Below are 14,286 nucleotides of genomic sequence, written 5' to 3'. Positions count from 1 at the left end.
CTTTCCTGGGAGATTAGCTCCTGGAGGGCAGAAGTGGAGCACATCACTAGCAGATTGTCCTCATCCCTCTCATACTCATTCCCTCTCCTTCCTGCATGTACAACCAAGAGAGTGCTTTGTGCGCTCTCCCCCCAAAGCCTGTTCATGCCTGACTGAGCCATTTCTAGTGTCTGACTGCTCTCAGTGGGGAGAGGCTTTTTGCTCCAGAACTGCTGTGTAATTGACACTCAGTCAAGCAAAAAGGTACGATGAGGTGACCATGCCTTAAAGGCTTTATGTATTGTAGTAGAACAAGGAGCAGCAGCTGGTCAGCTAGCTCTTTAGACTCTGGCCTGGAGCTCCATTTTGCAGCTCTGGTGGATTCTGTGAATGTGGAAAAAAAAAAAAAGGAAAGATCCCAAGCTGGTGAGCAGTCGCAAAGTTGACAGGTGCTAATAAGCTTCTTTGGGTTATCTGTGCTCATTTGTGCAGGTGTAAAGCGTTTCATCTGGATTCTGTTACTTTCTACTAATGAAGTTTTTCAGGTGTGTTCGTAGCTGTGCAGCTCCAGAATACGGATTCGCAGCCAGGGTGGTTCTCTGACAAGACTGGTGCCGAGATCAATTCCTATTTAGAAAAGGGAAAGATCCTGCTTGTTACACCCCTCATTGCAGTGCTCTGCAGGTGCAAATTTATTGGGGTAGGGAAGAGTCAGGCTACACAGAATGCGTTCTTCTCCTCCCCTGCTCCCCCCTGTTTGAGCCCCCCGAGTGCGGCAGTGTGCTTCTCTTCTGACGGAGCAGTGAATAGCTCTCCATTCCTGGCTTAAATGCATTTGTTCTGCTGTCTGGTGAGGCTTGTATGCCCATCGATCGAACATTTGCTCATCAGCTGCAAGTTACCACCTGACAGCTCCAACAGGAACTTTTTAATGGACCAGAGCTTCTGAGCACATGTCCTGCAGGCTAGCACAATTTTATCTATCTTAGTTTGTCATGGGAATTCAGAATTGCTTCCGTGAAAATGCCACCTGGCGATGTCTTCTTTGGTGTCCACAATGTTAGTTCAGAAGGTGTTCCACTGGGCAGGCATTGGCCTGCTTGAATCAGGAATGGGCCTGTTTCCTCCTCCGTGTTTACAGAAGGTGAAGAAATTCATTAGCAGGCTCTGGTCTGCAGCAGGCATTTAGGAGACTAACCGTGGCTGGGATGACTCTCTACCACTTTGCCCCATACTCGCTCACTAGGTCCTGTCTGTTGCTGGATACGACTTGTGTGATTTTGGCAGCTCTGTCAAGGGGCGCATGTCCTCAGGCCCTCCATAGAGTCATACCCTTGCCCTGTCACCTGAAAGCTCTGAAGCGTTTCCAGATCAGTTTTGAAGTGACGGGTACTGGGAAAGTAAATCCAGTTTACAAACGAAGTTTCCTGTTCCAACCTAATGTGGTGGGCCTGTCAGAGTTGTATCATTTTCCTGAGTCCCTTGGGCAAAGTTGCCACGTGCTTGTCAGGAAGGTTTGTCTCCTTCACCGCCCCTACCTGAACTGTTTTGTTCCGCAGAAAACAGGATAAACTGACATCGAAGTATGGGAGCTTGTTTACGAAGCTGTCCATGATTACAGAGCCCGATACATAAAATGGTGGTTGTCCCAAAAGCTGCTTGCAGTAGCCAGTGCTCTTATGTTTAATGTCCTAATCTTGAAGAATCAGTCCTGGTTCTTTGATGTGCCATGCCAGGCTGAGGAGGGGAGCAGTAGCTTACACCTTGCCATTTCTTTTCTCATGGAAAAATTACTTACATAGGAGGGGATGAAGGTTTTCTTGCAGGGTTGCTTCCCTGCAGGATTCATGTGGGTAGTGTTTCCTTCACCAGCTGAGCCAGGTGCTTCTAGGAGATGATCCTTTTTCTCTCCCTTCTCCCTGATGTGGTGAGTGGCATTTTTATGCTGCGGTAGGTGACTGCGGGGTAACGTCTGGGCCACCTTGCTGCCCCACCTTGCTGCCCCTTCCTGTAAGTTGGTCAAGAGGTGGAAACTGCTCCTGGCCTCTTGTGAGCCTGGACTAGCCAGACTGTTCTCCCCGCGCTGCAGTTGTCATTCTCGTGTTGTTTCTTGGCATTTCTCAAGCTCAAATCCTCTTGCTTTCCCCCGCCTCCCTCTCTCCAGTCCCTGTTATGTATCTCCAGTTCCTTTCATCTCTGCATATCCCTTCCAGTCTGTTTCCAGTGCATTTGTTCAAAATACAGCCTGTTTGGGTGTTGCCATGGATGCACAAGGATATTTGGTTATCCTTCTGTATCTTGGACTGGAACGCACGTGGAAATCCTGTTGAGTGAACTGACTGTGAGGCTCACTCTGGGCCTCACAGTCTCCATATTACTCCATATGGCCCCCACTTACTCCCTATAGCGATGCACTGGGCACAGAAGGCAAACAACCTGTAATGACTGGCTGGCTTAATCATTAAGCAGCACCTAGGGCTGCTCAGTGATGGTCTGCTGCTAAAACCTGGTGTTAGGTGGAAAAAAGCAGCTCCCCCATTCTCAGATAAAATCTCTGCCAGCTCAAGGCCCTTGCGAGGGAGCGGTCCCTGTGGGTGACGTTGTTGGAGGTGAGGCTGAGAGGTTCTGGGTGTGGAAAACTCACTGTAATGGCTTGGCTGCTTCCTGTAGTTCAGGCCATATTTTCCAGATTTTTTTTTTTAAACTAGACTTATTTTTTAAATAAGGCAGAAAATCTAATCACAAAGAGCCATTTAGTAGCATGAAGCAGAGCAGGACCTCCTGGTCTGCAGCTGGGCAGAACGAAATAATGTCAGAAAGTGATTCTGATTTCTTCCCTTTCACGTCCATACTCATCTTAATAAAGAGTTAACGTTGAAGCTGCTGTTGATGATCATGTTAGTAGCTTCCCAGTTGATGTGCTTATCTAATGAGGGAAATGCTATTCGTTTTTGTATCTGGGCGTGCCGGCCAGAGGAGAGGCTGTTCCAGAAAATCAGGTCTGCAGATGGAGTGTCCATTCAGCTCTCCTGTCTCCTCTGGGATAGGCAGGTGTCTGGCCTCCTTGCTGCTGACCTTCCAAAAGATGTGAGGCTCCCTCTGCAAAACATCTGAAGAGAGCTGCAGCAGAGAAGACAGCTAATGTGAACTGGTATTTATATTACTGGAGTATTTCACCCTCCAAACAAGTAGGGAAGGGTGCAGGTCTTTCAAATCATTCCAATCTTTGAATGCAGGAAGGCAGGCTAGGGAAACATCCTTGTGAACTTCCTATGGCCTCTTGCTTGTGCCCATTTTCTCATTCGGCTCTTCAAAAGAAAGGCTGGTTCTGGTATACTTTGCCTGCCCTTTTATTCAAGCGTGAACAAGTGCTTGCTTATGGAGCTGCTTTGGCACCGGTTCGGTGCCTGCAATTGAGCAGTCCTGTCCCAAAGAAGCTGACACTTTCTATAGAGATACTTGCTGACATTCTCCTTCTGGGCTTCTCTCCCCTTCCTCTTCCTCGTCTGCAGGGGCGGAAAGCCCATGTAAAAGGCTTCTTCAGTTCTTCTCTTCTTGGATATGTTCTGTGTTAATTTTCTCAGCATGTGGAGACCTTTTAGGATATGTGAGTTTCGGGTGAATTAAACAACACAGTAGATGCATAGATAGGGAGATGAGCTGTCTGGGTATGCATGGCTCTGTAGGCTGCCGTGAGACTTCAAGAACTTCTCCCATCTCTGCTTTCTGGTTTAGCACTCCAGGGTGGATCCTGAGGAGCTGTTCACCAAGCTGGAGCGCATTGGCAAAGGATCATTTGGTGAAGTGTATAAAGGGATTGACAACCGCACCAAGGAGGTGGTCGCTATCAAGATCATTGATCTGGAGGAGGCTGAGGATGAAATTGAGGACATTCAGCAGGAGATTACGGTGCTCAGCCAGTGTGATAGTCCCTACATCACCCGGTACTATGGCTCCTACTTGAAGGTAGGACAAAGCCATGGCAATTCTCTTGCCAGCAGTTTGGGAATGGGGTGGGCTTCTCTATGGGTGCTGCAGCTGATGGTGGCATACGGCACTGAAAGGTGCCCAATCTGTGAGTGTCAGTGTGGAAGCAGAGACGGCAGTGGCTCTGCTCACTGCATTTATGTGGTCTTAATAGGAGGCTGGGCTTTAAGACACTTGCGAAGCACATGGAAATGAGGTGCCCGGTACAGTGCGGTCCCAAGAGCGGGGCACTTCACTGGAGAGAAAATTATTTGTTGAAGAGGCTGACCTCTCCCTGGTTGGACCATTCTGGAAAGGAAGTTTGTGGAATACTTTTCCAAAATGCCACAGTTTTAAGGTAGTACCACTGAAGGCTTTATGCCTCTGGAAAGAAGAGGAGTTTGAAACCGTACTTTGTGACCTTGTGATCATCAGAAATGATGAAAACAACAGGACCTGAGTCTTCGCAGGAGTGCTGATACCGCTTCCGTTGAGAACAGGTTTAGGAATCCCCAGTGGAAGCTACTAGTAGTGATGACCAGAAGCGGCCTCTGTGTGCCAGCTGCTGGAGGTGTATGTAACGCTGGCTCTGTAGCAAACAGTTATTGAGCTCTTTGGATTCTGATTATTCCTTACATATTTTTCAAAGACCATAATGCATTTTCTCAGCCTATTACTGAAAACGCCAAGCAAGCTGTGGTTTCAAGGATCTGCTGCTTATCTCCTACCAGGACCCTGTGAATCTCAGTCTGGAAATCTCTTGAGGAGTAAGAGAGTGTCTTGCTGATCATACCCTTCAAGCTGGCAGTCCTGTTAATGAGATCAAAGGCTGCAAAGCTCCCCTGCCATTGTCAAGAAGCAGATGTGCTAGATCTGTTTGGGTGATGTTAAATGGCTCCAACCTGAGAATATGCTTATCTCTGTGGGCTGTGTAGCCTGGTGCCTGTAGGGGCACTAAACTTGCAGACCGAGAGAAAGAAATGTACTGGGGGCAGGTCCACTGCTACGATGCTGTGTCAGCAGGAAGGAGGGAGCCGGGAGCTCCCTCCTTAAGCTTCTGAGAGCTGCGGTGTGCAGCATCTCTTGGATTGTGTACAGGACTACTCATGTGTCTTGCTGCCTCTGGGGTGTTTCACTTTTCTGCCTGCTTTTATTACTCTCTTTGCTCTTGATTTGTGCTCTTGCTTGCAGGGCACTAAGCTGTGGATAATCATGGAGTACCTAGGAGGAGGTTCAGCGCTGGATTTGGTAAGTACGTGGTAAGCTCTGGACCATGAAAAACGTTGACTGGAGCCTTCGTTTGTGAAATGCCCGTAAGCTAGACACTCACTTGCCACATACCATCTTTTTGACAGTCCCGTGCCTGAAGGGTAGGCAGTGCAGGACAGACATGCTGGTTATGCATATCCTAGGACAGAGGAAATGTTTGCATGGAGCTCAGCTGTCAAAGCACTGTTCTCCAGCATGCTCTGCTGCTTTACAATGGGAAGAGCCAGTGAACTGAAATGTGACAGCAGCCAGTTGTTTTTGAGCAGTGTGAATCCATATTTCACCTAATCAAAGTTCTGTCCCTGCAAAGAGTTTGTGGTATTGTTCAGTGCTTGCTTGGCATCGAGCTCAGTAGGGACCTGGTCTACGCTTTGATAAAACAAATTACGTTTCACAAGTTACCCCAGATTTTAAGGGAATACAAACGCAGAATAAACACATGGGGAAAGTTCTGCTGTGCTGTATTCTGTCACAGGATTTTGCTTTTCTCCTTAGGACAATAAAGCCTATTTTTCCAGAGCAGTAACTAAGGTCATGTAGTGAAAATTGCTGAGCCTGCACTGACTTGGAGGAAGGGGGGGTGGCTCTGTCATCAGCAGAAGTCATCTTAGTGTCAGAACCTCAATTATTGCACTAAGAAGGCAGGACTTTTTTAGAGGAGAACTGATTGAAAAGAGAAGAGCTTTCATACAACACTCCACAGCCAGAGGGTAGAAGTTGTCTCTGGGCTGTTGCAGTGGCTGAAATTCAGTTCTTGCATGCTAGCAGAGAGACTTAAGCAAGAGAAACCGTTAAGATGTTCTGTTCACTAATATATTTCCAGGCCAAAGCGAGAGACGAGCATCCTGTTGTTTGTCTGGGAAGCCTTTAATAGACTAACAGAAAATCCCCCAAAGATTTTCCATTTAATGTTGCCAGGTGCAAAGTCCTACTGCACCAGGCGTGCAGTAGGAGCTTCCTGCTGAATATGACCTGCTTGGCCAAGGTTTCCAAGTAACAAACTGAGAGGCTGGAAAATCCAAGGCATCAGTCACCTTCCTTTAAGTCATCTTTCTGCCCTTTATCAGCTGAAGCCGGGACCCCTGGAGGAGACTTACATAGCTACTATCCTGAGAGAAATCCTAAAGGGTTTGGATTATCTACACTCTGAGAGGAAGATCCACAGGGACATCAAAGGTAAGAGTGGACAACTCAGCTCCCTTTCTTGTAAGGGACGTCACTAATGTAAGATTCAGAAGTATTATACAGCAGTAATCTGAGAGGTTTCAAAGACCGTTTCTTGGTGCTGCTTTTCCTCTTGCTTGCTTTTCTGAATCTGATCTTGTCATTTTATTGCAACTCATGGTTTTCATGTCTTTGGGGTTAGAGTAACGGTAAGGATCTGTAGCTCTTCTCTGGCATTTGTAGTTTGGACAGGCAGGGGGCTAAAGCAAAGGATTCAATGAAAGGCACGCTCAAATTTTATCTGACTCTCTCAGTTATGTCTGGACATTGCTTTACTGCTGGACCCCAAGGCCCGTGTGTGCTGGTTATCATGGTTATAACTTATTGTGAAGGTGAGCTGTCCTCACGCAGGGTTCACGGCCCTAGAAAATCAGGGCAGCTTGTGTCAGCTTATCCTGTTACTGATTTTTATAGTCATTGGCCCTATGCAGCGTAGGGAGACCTGGCATCTGCCTCCCAAAGAGCAGTCTCACACCGAGACTCCAAGGACAGCAGGAGGGCGGGAGGACAGTGCTGTGGAGACGTGGCCAGTGTTGGACGCTAACTGCTCTGACCCTCTGCAGGAGAGGATATGAACAAGCAGAGCAGAGAAACCTCATGCAGGGAGATACGTAGAAAAGATTCCGTTGCGTATGTGAGACTACATGTTTCTAGCGCTGCAGGCCGTGCAGGGCTGTTGGCCTTCAGCAGAGTGGGGAAATGCTGAAAGTTTGTAGGTGGGGTCTCTCAGAATGAAAAGTCCTACAAAAAAAACCCCATCCCAAAACCTGAGTAATGCCACTGTCTTAAGTGGGGTGAGTGGGAAGCGGTATAAGAGCAGGACTTGTGAGCTCTTTAGAAGGATCTGCAATTTAACCTGTGCTGAATACTGCTCTGAAAAAAATCGAGACCATTTGAGGTATCTTGGGCCATGTTGCCCTCTCTTCTTTGTGTGGCCAGGAATCACATCGAGTTGATTGTGTGGCCCTTCACATCTACTCCTTGCTACTACCCTAGAAATATTCCCCTTCTGATCCAGTCAAGTGTATGAACTTGTTCTGTGTCACCCAGCAGAGGTCAGAGCATGAGAATGAGTCTGAGGCTGGAAATCCGAGCTGAGGGTTGTCACTGGGGCAAAGGAGGATGCCACAGGAGGTCCGTTTTTAGTGTTCAGTTCCGTGTGGGCTGGAGATGATTGAGAAACCAGTGGACTTAATGCTTATTTGTGTGAACAGCTGCCAACGTGCTACTTTCGGAACAAGGAGATGTGAAACTGGCTGACTTTGGAGTGGCTGGACAGTTGACAGACACACAAATCAAGAGAAACACCTTTGTTGGGACTCCATTCTGGATGGCACCAGAGGTCATCAAACAGTCTGCTTATGACTTCAAGGTGAGCTGGGAGCAGGAGGAGGATTGCTACTTGGTGCTTACTATATATGAGATGGTGCTAGGGTTAATACAGTGATTGGAAGTGCTGTTTGTTGCAAGAATGATACTTTCCTGTTACAGTTCAGGGTCTGTTGGAGAAGTTTGTCTATTAGACGTGAAACACCTTATCTGATTTTATGTGATCAGCCCTTCGGCTGTGCTGAAGTTGCATGCTTCCATGTTGCAGAATTGCGCCTTGCTGTTCTGTGCTGTCACTGTTCTTGCTCCTCTTTCAGGCAGACATCTGGTCCCTCGGAATTACAGCCATTGAACTAGCAAAGGGAGAGCCTCCAAATTCTGACTTGCATCCTATGAGGGTTCTCTTCCTGATCCCCAAAAATAATCCTCCAACGCTTGAGGGTCACCACAGCAAGCCCTTCAAGGAGTTTGTGGAAGCCTGCCTCAATAAGGATCCTAGATTTGTGAGTATTGCTGTCCACCTGTGAATTTGGGTAAAGTATTGCAGAGGTCAAAGATTTATTTGGTGCAAGGCTCCTGGAGAGAAGGAAGTACTGAGCTTGCAGAACGGACGGGCAAGCCTGGCAAGAATTGAAGTCAGTGCACCTGCACGTTTAGTGTACAGAGATGGTTAAATGTAGCATGCTTTCCTTATTTGCTCCAGAGGCCAACAGCTAAAGAGTTGCTAAAGCACAAGTTCATCACACGCTACACCAAGAAAACCTCATTCCTAATGGAGCTGATAGATCGATTCAAGCGCTGGAAGTCGGAGGGCCATGGAGAAGATTCCAGTTCTGGCGATTCTGATATGTACGTACATGTTCTGCACGGAAGGGTGCTCCTGCTGCACAGGGCATGCCCCAGGGTAACCTACTGCACGCAGCTCAGTCCTTTTCCCCACCTGGGTTGGAGATCTTACGGGAGCTCCGGGAGGCCTGTGAGCATCTGTTTGTGGGAGCAGGTGACGGCTGCCTGAAGAAACAGGCTGTCACCTTAACCTGTGGAGCCTCTTTGCTGAGTGTGAGGAATCAGAAGTACTATCACGAAACATCTAGCATGTGCATAACTAGTAAAACAAGGCTCTTGTTGCCTGTGTTTTATGCACATTCAGTTAAATACATCGCCTTTCAAAGAGCTACAGGCTTTAGTAACTGTGGCAGCAGCTGTGTATGAGTGTTTGTGTATTCACGGGTAGAGCTTTGCTACTGATGTGGAGGGTAATGAGGCTATGAGCCTTGGGTGAGGAACGGGCACTTTGTTGCCAGGCTGGTGTCGCAGAGCTTCTCTTCACCTGTAGTGGCAGTGACTCTAATGACCAATGACGCTGGGAGTTGGCTTGCAACATCGAAGCCTGGCCCCTCAAATTGTGAACTTGGCTTGGCTTGAAATTCTCCTGAATTTAACTAGTACTTGAAACTGTCTTCAAGCTGGCTAGAGCAGAAAGGTGGTTGTGGTGATTTGGAAAGATGATGTAGTACTTGGCTCAGATCTCTGTAGTGCTGCATATGGGCTGTAGAGACTGAAGCGGTTTCTCTTTAGGATTTATTCTGGGATAGGAGAATGCCTGGAGCCCTGTGGTGATATAACAATCAGGTGGGGGAGAGCTTGCGACTATGGGAATGCAGGGGTAAAACACCCGGTGTCTGGAGCTGAGGCTTTGTCTTGACCTCCTCCTTTTCATTTGCAGTGATGGAGACACAGAGGATGGAGACCAGGGTCCAATCTGGACATTCCCACCAACTATTCGCCCCAACTCCTTGAGCAAGCTGCACAAAGGAATGGCTCTTCATGGTTCCCAGAAGGTCTGTTTGCCGTCTGTTCCTTCAGAAGTGGACTGAACTAACACAAGCTTTTGAGGGTCTTGGGGAAGCTACCAGTTACTGGTGTTCTGTCTAAAATTTACTTTAGTCTGGTATCAAGGGCTAGTGCCCCAGAGTTGCCTCTTCCACATTGTCAGAGTACTGCAATCTGTGGCTTTCCTGAGACCTGGTGAGGGGTCTGCCATCAAGGTGCTGTGAATTTACCAAAGGCTTAGTAGTTCCTGTGCCCAGGGAGCCTTTGCCTGTGCTTGTAACTTCTTTTCATTTTGCTTTCTAGCCTACTGAGCCCATCAAGAGGCAACCACGGTCACAGTGTCTCTCCACGCTTGTTCACCCGGTTTTTGGGGAGGTGAGTAGAACCTTCTTGGTGTCTGTGGTAGTGGAGACAAAGAGGTACCTGGCATGGATGGGAAGGATTTGGAGAAGGGAGGTGGGGTAAGATACCTACTAGGGTTAAGGCACTGTGAAGCATTTGTGCCTCTGTTCAGAGGTCTATACGGTATGTTAGGAAAGTGAGTATGTCCCTGGAGTGTCCTCTCCAATACACTTGTATTCCTGGACGCATAGCATTTCTGGATTGTCTTCTGGTGAGGTAGAGGAGTACCTGTTTCTTATCTGTGTCTTAGGCTTGCTAATGCCTAGGCAGCTCTGGACTTTGATGCCGCTGGCCTCCGAGGCTGAAGCGCAGCTCCTGTGAGGGCAGGCAGGTATTTGAGCCTGCCTGTCGCTCTGCACGTTCCCTGCCCACAGCAGCGTCCCTGAAGGGAATGTGGGTGGATTAGAGCAGGAGTTGGCTTTGCCAGTTACTAGGCTATCTTCTTGATTTATAGATGCCTGCTATTGCTAGCATGAAAAGGCTAAGGAGTTACCTACCGTATGGCCTGTGGAAGGGAGACAGAGAAAATGGCTTTGGAAAATGCACCCTGTTTCCCTGCCTTGTGTTCTGGGTGGGGATGTGGAGTTAATAATGGGATAGCGTCTGTATCAGCAGAGAGATGAATTGTCTTTCCAGCTGGGTGATGTTTTAAAGGAGGAGAAGAGGATGATAATCATAAGGGGGCTACTGGCTTCAGTTGCTGTTTCCAGCAGGAGTGTAGAAAAAGAGGTTCTGCTTTGGAAGAAATGGCTCACCCAGACACTGCATGTCAGGGTTCTTTTCTTGGGGTGCTGGGTCATAGAGACCTTTTCTCTGGTGCTGACGACTTGCTCTCTTCTGGATCCTGATGCTGTTCCAGGGGTGGCCCAGCAGAGAGCTGTGCTTTTTCAGGGATAGGCTCTGGACTTAAATCTCTTTTCTCAGGTCTAGTGCTACGTGGAAACAGGGTTTGCTGCAGGGCAGGAAGCAGAGGTCATTCTGAAAAGCAGGCATGCAGTGCTCTTGAGGCAGCACTGCTTTGGAAATTGAGAGTTTAGCTAACTGGCCTCTTCTGTACTCCACGGGACTTGACTTCCAGAAGTCAGAGCATGAGGCAGACCGTCTGGGTCTTGTAGGCCTAGACCTATGAGATAAAAATGGATAAAAATAATGTTGGCTTCTGATACAGGCAGTTTGTTCCTGCCGCATGATCACTGACATCTGGTTCTCAGTCCTTTCTGTTTAGGAGCCTTCTGGGGGAGGGGGTGTTCAGAGCTGTGGGTTCTCCAAACTACCGAGGGCATTTTCGTGCTTCTCCTTACCAACCTTGCTGCGCCAGTTCCAGGCGGGAAGTGGCTTCTTGGGCCTTCCATTTCTGCTAGTTTGACTCCCTTGCCCCAGACTTGCTGATCCTCCTTTCCTTTGATTAGACTTCCCTGCTGGCTCTGCTGATCCCACTCAGCGAAATCAGGTGCAGGGAAGGTTCTGGGCAGCCTCTGAAATAACCTGGCTTCTGCCTGCAGTAGCAGGGGGTTGGAAGAAAACTCGTTCTCCCAGTAGGAAATCTGCTTCGCTACTTGGTTGCATGAGTTGTTCTTTTCAGTTTCCTACCAACAGCAGACTTTCTCCTTCTCACTGTTGTATTATTGCCTCTTAGACCTGCTAGGTTTTGATCACCTCTTTCCATAAAAGGGCTGAAGCTGGGCTTTGTGAATTGAAATCTTACTGAGGTGCTGTTCATAATCTTTTATATGCCTTCCCTGCGCGTGTGTTATTGGATGTTAATATTGAAAGTGACACATAGTGGGTCATTAACACAGATGTGGGCAACTGCAAATCTGGAAACCCGTCTGCCCTTTCTGGGGCAGGGAGGAAAGGTAGGGTATTTGGGCCTGGAGGGCCAAGCAGTGGATAAAAGCCGACCTGTAAGGCTTTGCGCAGTTCGGCTCTCTAACCCCCTGCTAACCTCCAGAAAGCTCTTCTGCATTGGAAAGTGAGAGGGTATCACAGACTGCTCACATCACAGGCTGCTGGGCAAACTAACGGTCAGTGGCTTGGCATCAAAGGCCGATGATAAACTGGCAACTTACCTGCAGGACAGACCCTGTGTCTCATTTTGCTCTGAGGCAGGCTTTGATCAGGTAGACGTCAAATCAAATCCTTGGCTTTAGCATCACAACTCTTTTTGGCCTAAGAAACCTGTATCCTTGATGTGTAATTGAGTTGCCCTCCGTGCCCCTTGCCACTTCTGAAGGAGCAGAGGTGTGTGCGAGTTGCTCCCACAGCTGAGGCTTTCTGTTAGTGAGCAACTGCCCCACTGAAGAGGCAGCAGCTCTTTTTGGCTAGGAACTGCTTGTTTCCAGCAGGGGACTTGGAGCGCAGGGACGGCTCCAGCTGGGGATTAGCATTCGCATTGTCCTGCTTTCCGGACCATGGGGAAAAGGTGAGCTCCAACCACAGGAAAGGCTGATCCTAGAATTGCAGGCAAAGAACTGTGAGGCGTATGTAAAGCCCTTTAATCAGCGTAGCCTAATAGGAGCTTAATTGAACTGGGCAGTGGTTAGCTGGCAGACATTGCTTGTTCAACAAAAGGTTTTGATTTTTGTTCAGCTCGTTGTGTAATGATGTGCACTAGGGAAGGGGCTGCCTGCTCGTGCGAAGGAGGTGGGGAAATGCTGCAGAGGATGTGACTGTGCGTTTTCCAACGGCCGACTCTTTCAGGCTCAGCATCAGTGACCTGTCAGGAGTTCCTTAACGACGGAGGTTTAGCTATTTCAAATCAACAACTGGAGCCATGTGCGAGTAGACTTGTGGGTGGTGAGGCCTAGTCGGAGTGTGCCAACAATGACAGATGCAGACTGAGGCTTTTCGTCTAGGTCAGATGTTGCACGTGGAGGTCTTCGTGTGTGGGCTTCGTTCCGCTGTCCCCCTGGGGAAAGCTCTCTCTTGGGGAGGAGTGCTGGAGGCCAAGGGGCTCAGGATCTGTAGCACGGCAGTAGAGTCCCTCGGCCTCCCAGTCACTAGAAGCAACTCAAACTTTTTTGTGGTTTTAAAAGTGGTGGTGACTAACTCCTGGTGTTACGATATTTTCTACCCTACCTCTCTGCAAGCCTTTGTGTGCGTCTGGCTGCTGAGCTGTCATTAGCAGCAAAGGTGACAGTACTGGTTCAGATCAGCTGCAGTTCTTTGTTCTGTTACTGCTTAGGGGTTTTCAGGGCTGTGGATCCATTTCTAGTATCATTTAGTTCGTTTAAGAGTACATCAAGGCCTGTTTGTTAAGGACTTCAATTGCTATTAGCACCTGGGGGAAAGTATGAACTCCAGACATTGGACTTTCATCTTCCTGACCTACAAAAAGAGCCCTTTTTTATTTTTTTAAGAAGAACGTGGGTGCCCTCCTTGCACCCTTGTGGAGTCATACTAAAAGGGAAAGGGACAACATCTGTACTGCACTGCTCGACCAGTGCTTTCTGCAATGAGATAAGGACCTAACGTACTGTTTCTGGGTTGCAGCTTAAAGACAAGCACAAGCAGACTGGAGGCAACGTGGGAGCTATGGAGGAGCTGGAGAACGCCTTTAGCTTGGCTGAGGAGTCCTGCCCCGGCATCTCTGACAAACTGATAGCACACATGGTGGAGCGGGTACAAAGGTGAGCGTCCTCTGGAGTGTGAGCTGGGGTGGAGCTGGCAGCGAACCGAACCATTGTCATACTCCAAGACTATGGTAAAGGTTGGTCTGAGCCGTCAAGACACCCAAAAAGTGAATATTGATGACAGCTGACCTAATAGTCCCTGACTCACTTTTGGCTGCTTTTCTTTTAATGGAAGCAGTTCTTCCTGCCTCAGAAGTCCTTTCTCACACTGAACAGGTTTCTGTAGTGTGGATGAATGTTGTAGAGTACAGTTGCTGCTATTCACCTTCATCTTCCATATATATACACACACATATATATATATATATATGACGTCCTGCCGGTCACATTACCCAGGTAGCGAGGACCATGCAAAATGTCATCGGAATCGCTTCTAGAATAGTATCTGTTTCATTGCAAGGAATGTGCCTTACAGCACTACGTGCAGCCAGCCGCTCTGCTTGCCCAGCTTCAGGTAGCAGGAAACTATTTTTCCTGAAGTGAATTACTTATTAAACTTATTACTTATAATTATTATTATTTATAAAAGAAGGAGTATAGTCTGGTAGAATTAAGTTCTTTGCTGCTGAGCAGGTGCTGCATCAAACTTGCCGCCACTACTGACACCAAGTTCAGTCACATCCATGTAGCATAGGCAACAATGTCAGATCCT

The 14,286-nt window shown here is 48.1% G+C and overlaps 1 protein-coding gene across 7 annotated transcripts in view; it reads left to right on the top strand.

Annotated features, from left to right (window-relative positions):
• STK25 (serine/threonine kinase 25) overlaps positions 1–14,286 on the top strand; it is a 31,216-nt gene that overhangs the window by 3,907 nt on the left and 13,023 nt on the right. For 6 of the 7 annotated variants that reach the window (XM_075157741.1, XM_075157739.1, XM_075157740.1 and 3 more), the window contains exons 3-11: positions 3,715–3,945; positions 5,137–5,193; positions 6,282–6,390; positions 7,653–7,810; positions 8,085–8,270; positions 8,471–8,616; positions 9,494–9,608; positions 9,904–9,975; positions 13,495–13,631. In XM_075157741.1, the coding sequence (XP_075013842.1) occupies positions 3,715–3,945; positions 5,137–5,193; positions 6,282–6,390; positions 7,653–7,810; positions 8,085–8,270; positions 8,471–8,616; positions 9,494–9,608; positions 9,904–9,975; positions 13,495–13,631 (1,211 nt within the window). The remainder of the gene's footprint in view (positions 1–3,714; positions 3,946–5,136; positions 5,194–6,281; positions 6,391–7,652; positions 7,811–8,084; positions 8,271–8,470; positions 8,617–9,493; positions 9,609–9,903; positions 9,976–13,494; positions 13,632–14,286) is intronic. The other variant, XM_075157743.1, reaches the window with a different exon arrangement.

The sequence above is a fragment of the Calonectris borealis genome, chromosome 9, assembly GCF_964195595.1.
Source record: "Calonectris borealis chromosome 9, bCalBor7.hap1.2, whole genome shotgun sequence".
Classification (NCBI taxonomy): domain Eukaryota; kingdom Metazoa; phylum Chordata; class Aves; order Procellariiformes; family Procellariidae; genus Calonectris; species Calonectris borealis.
This window is presented reverse-complemented; position numbering and strand designations above follow the sequence as displayed.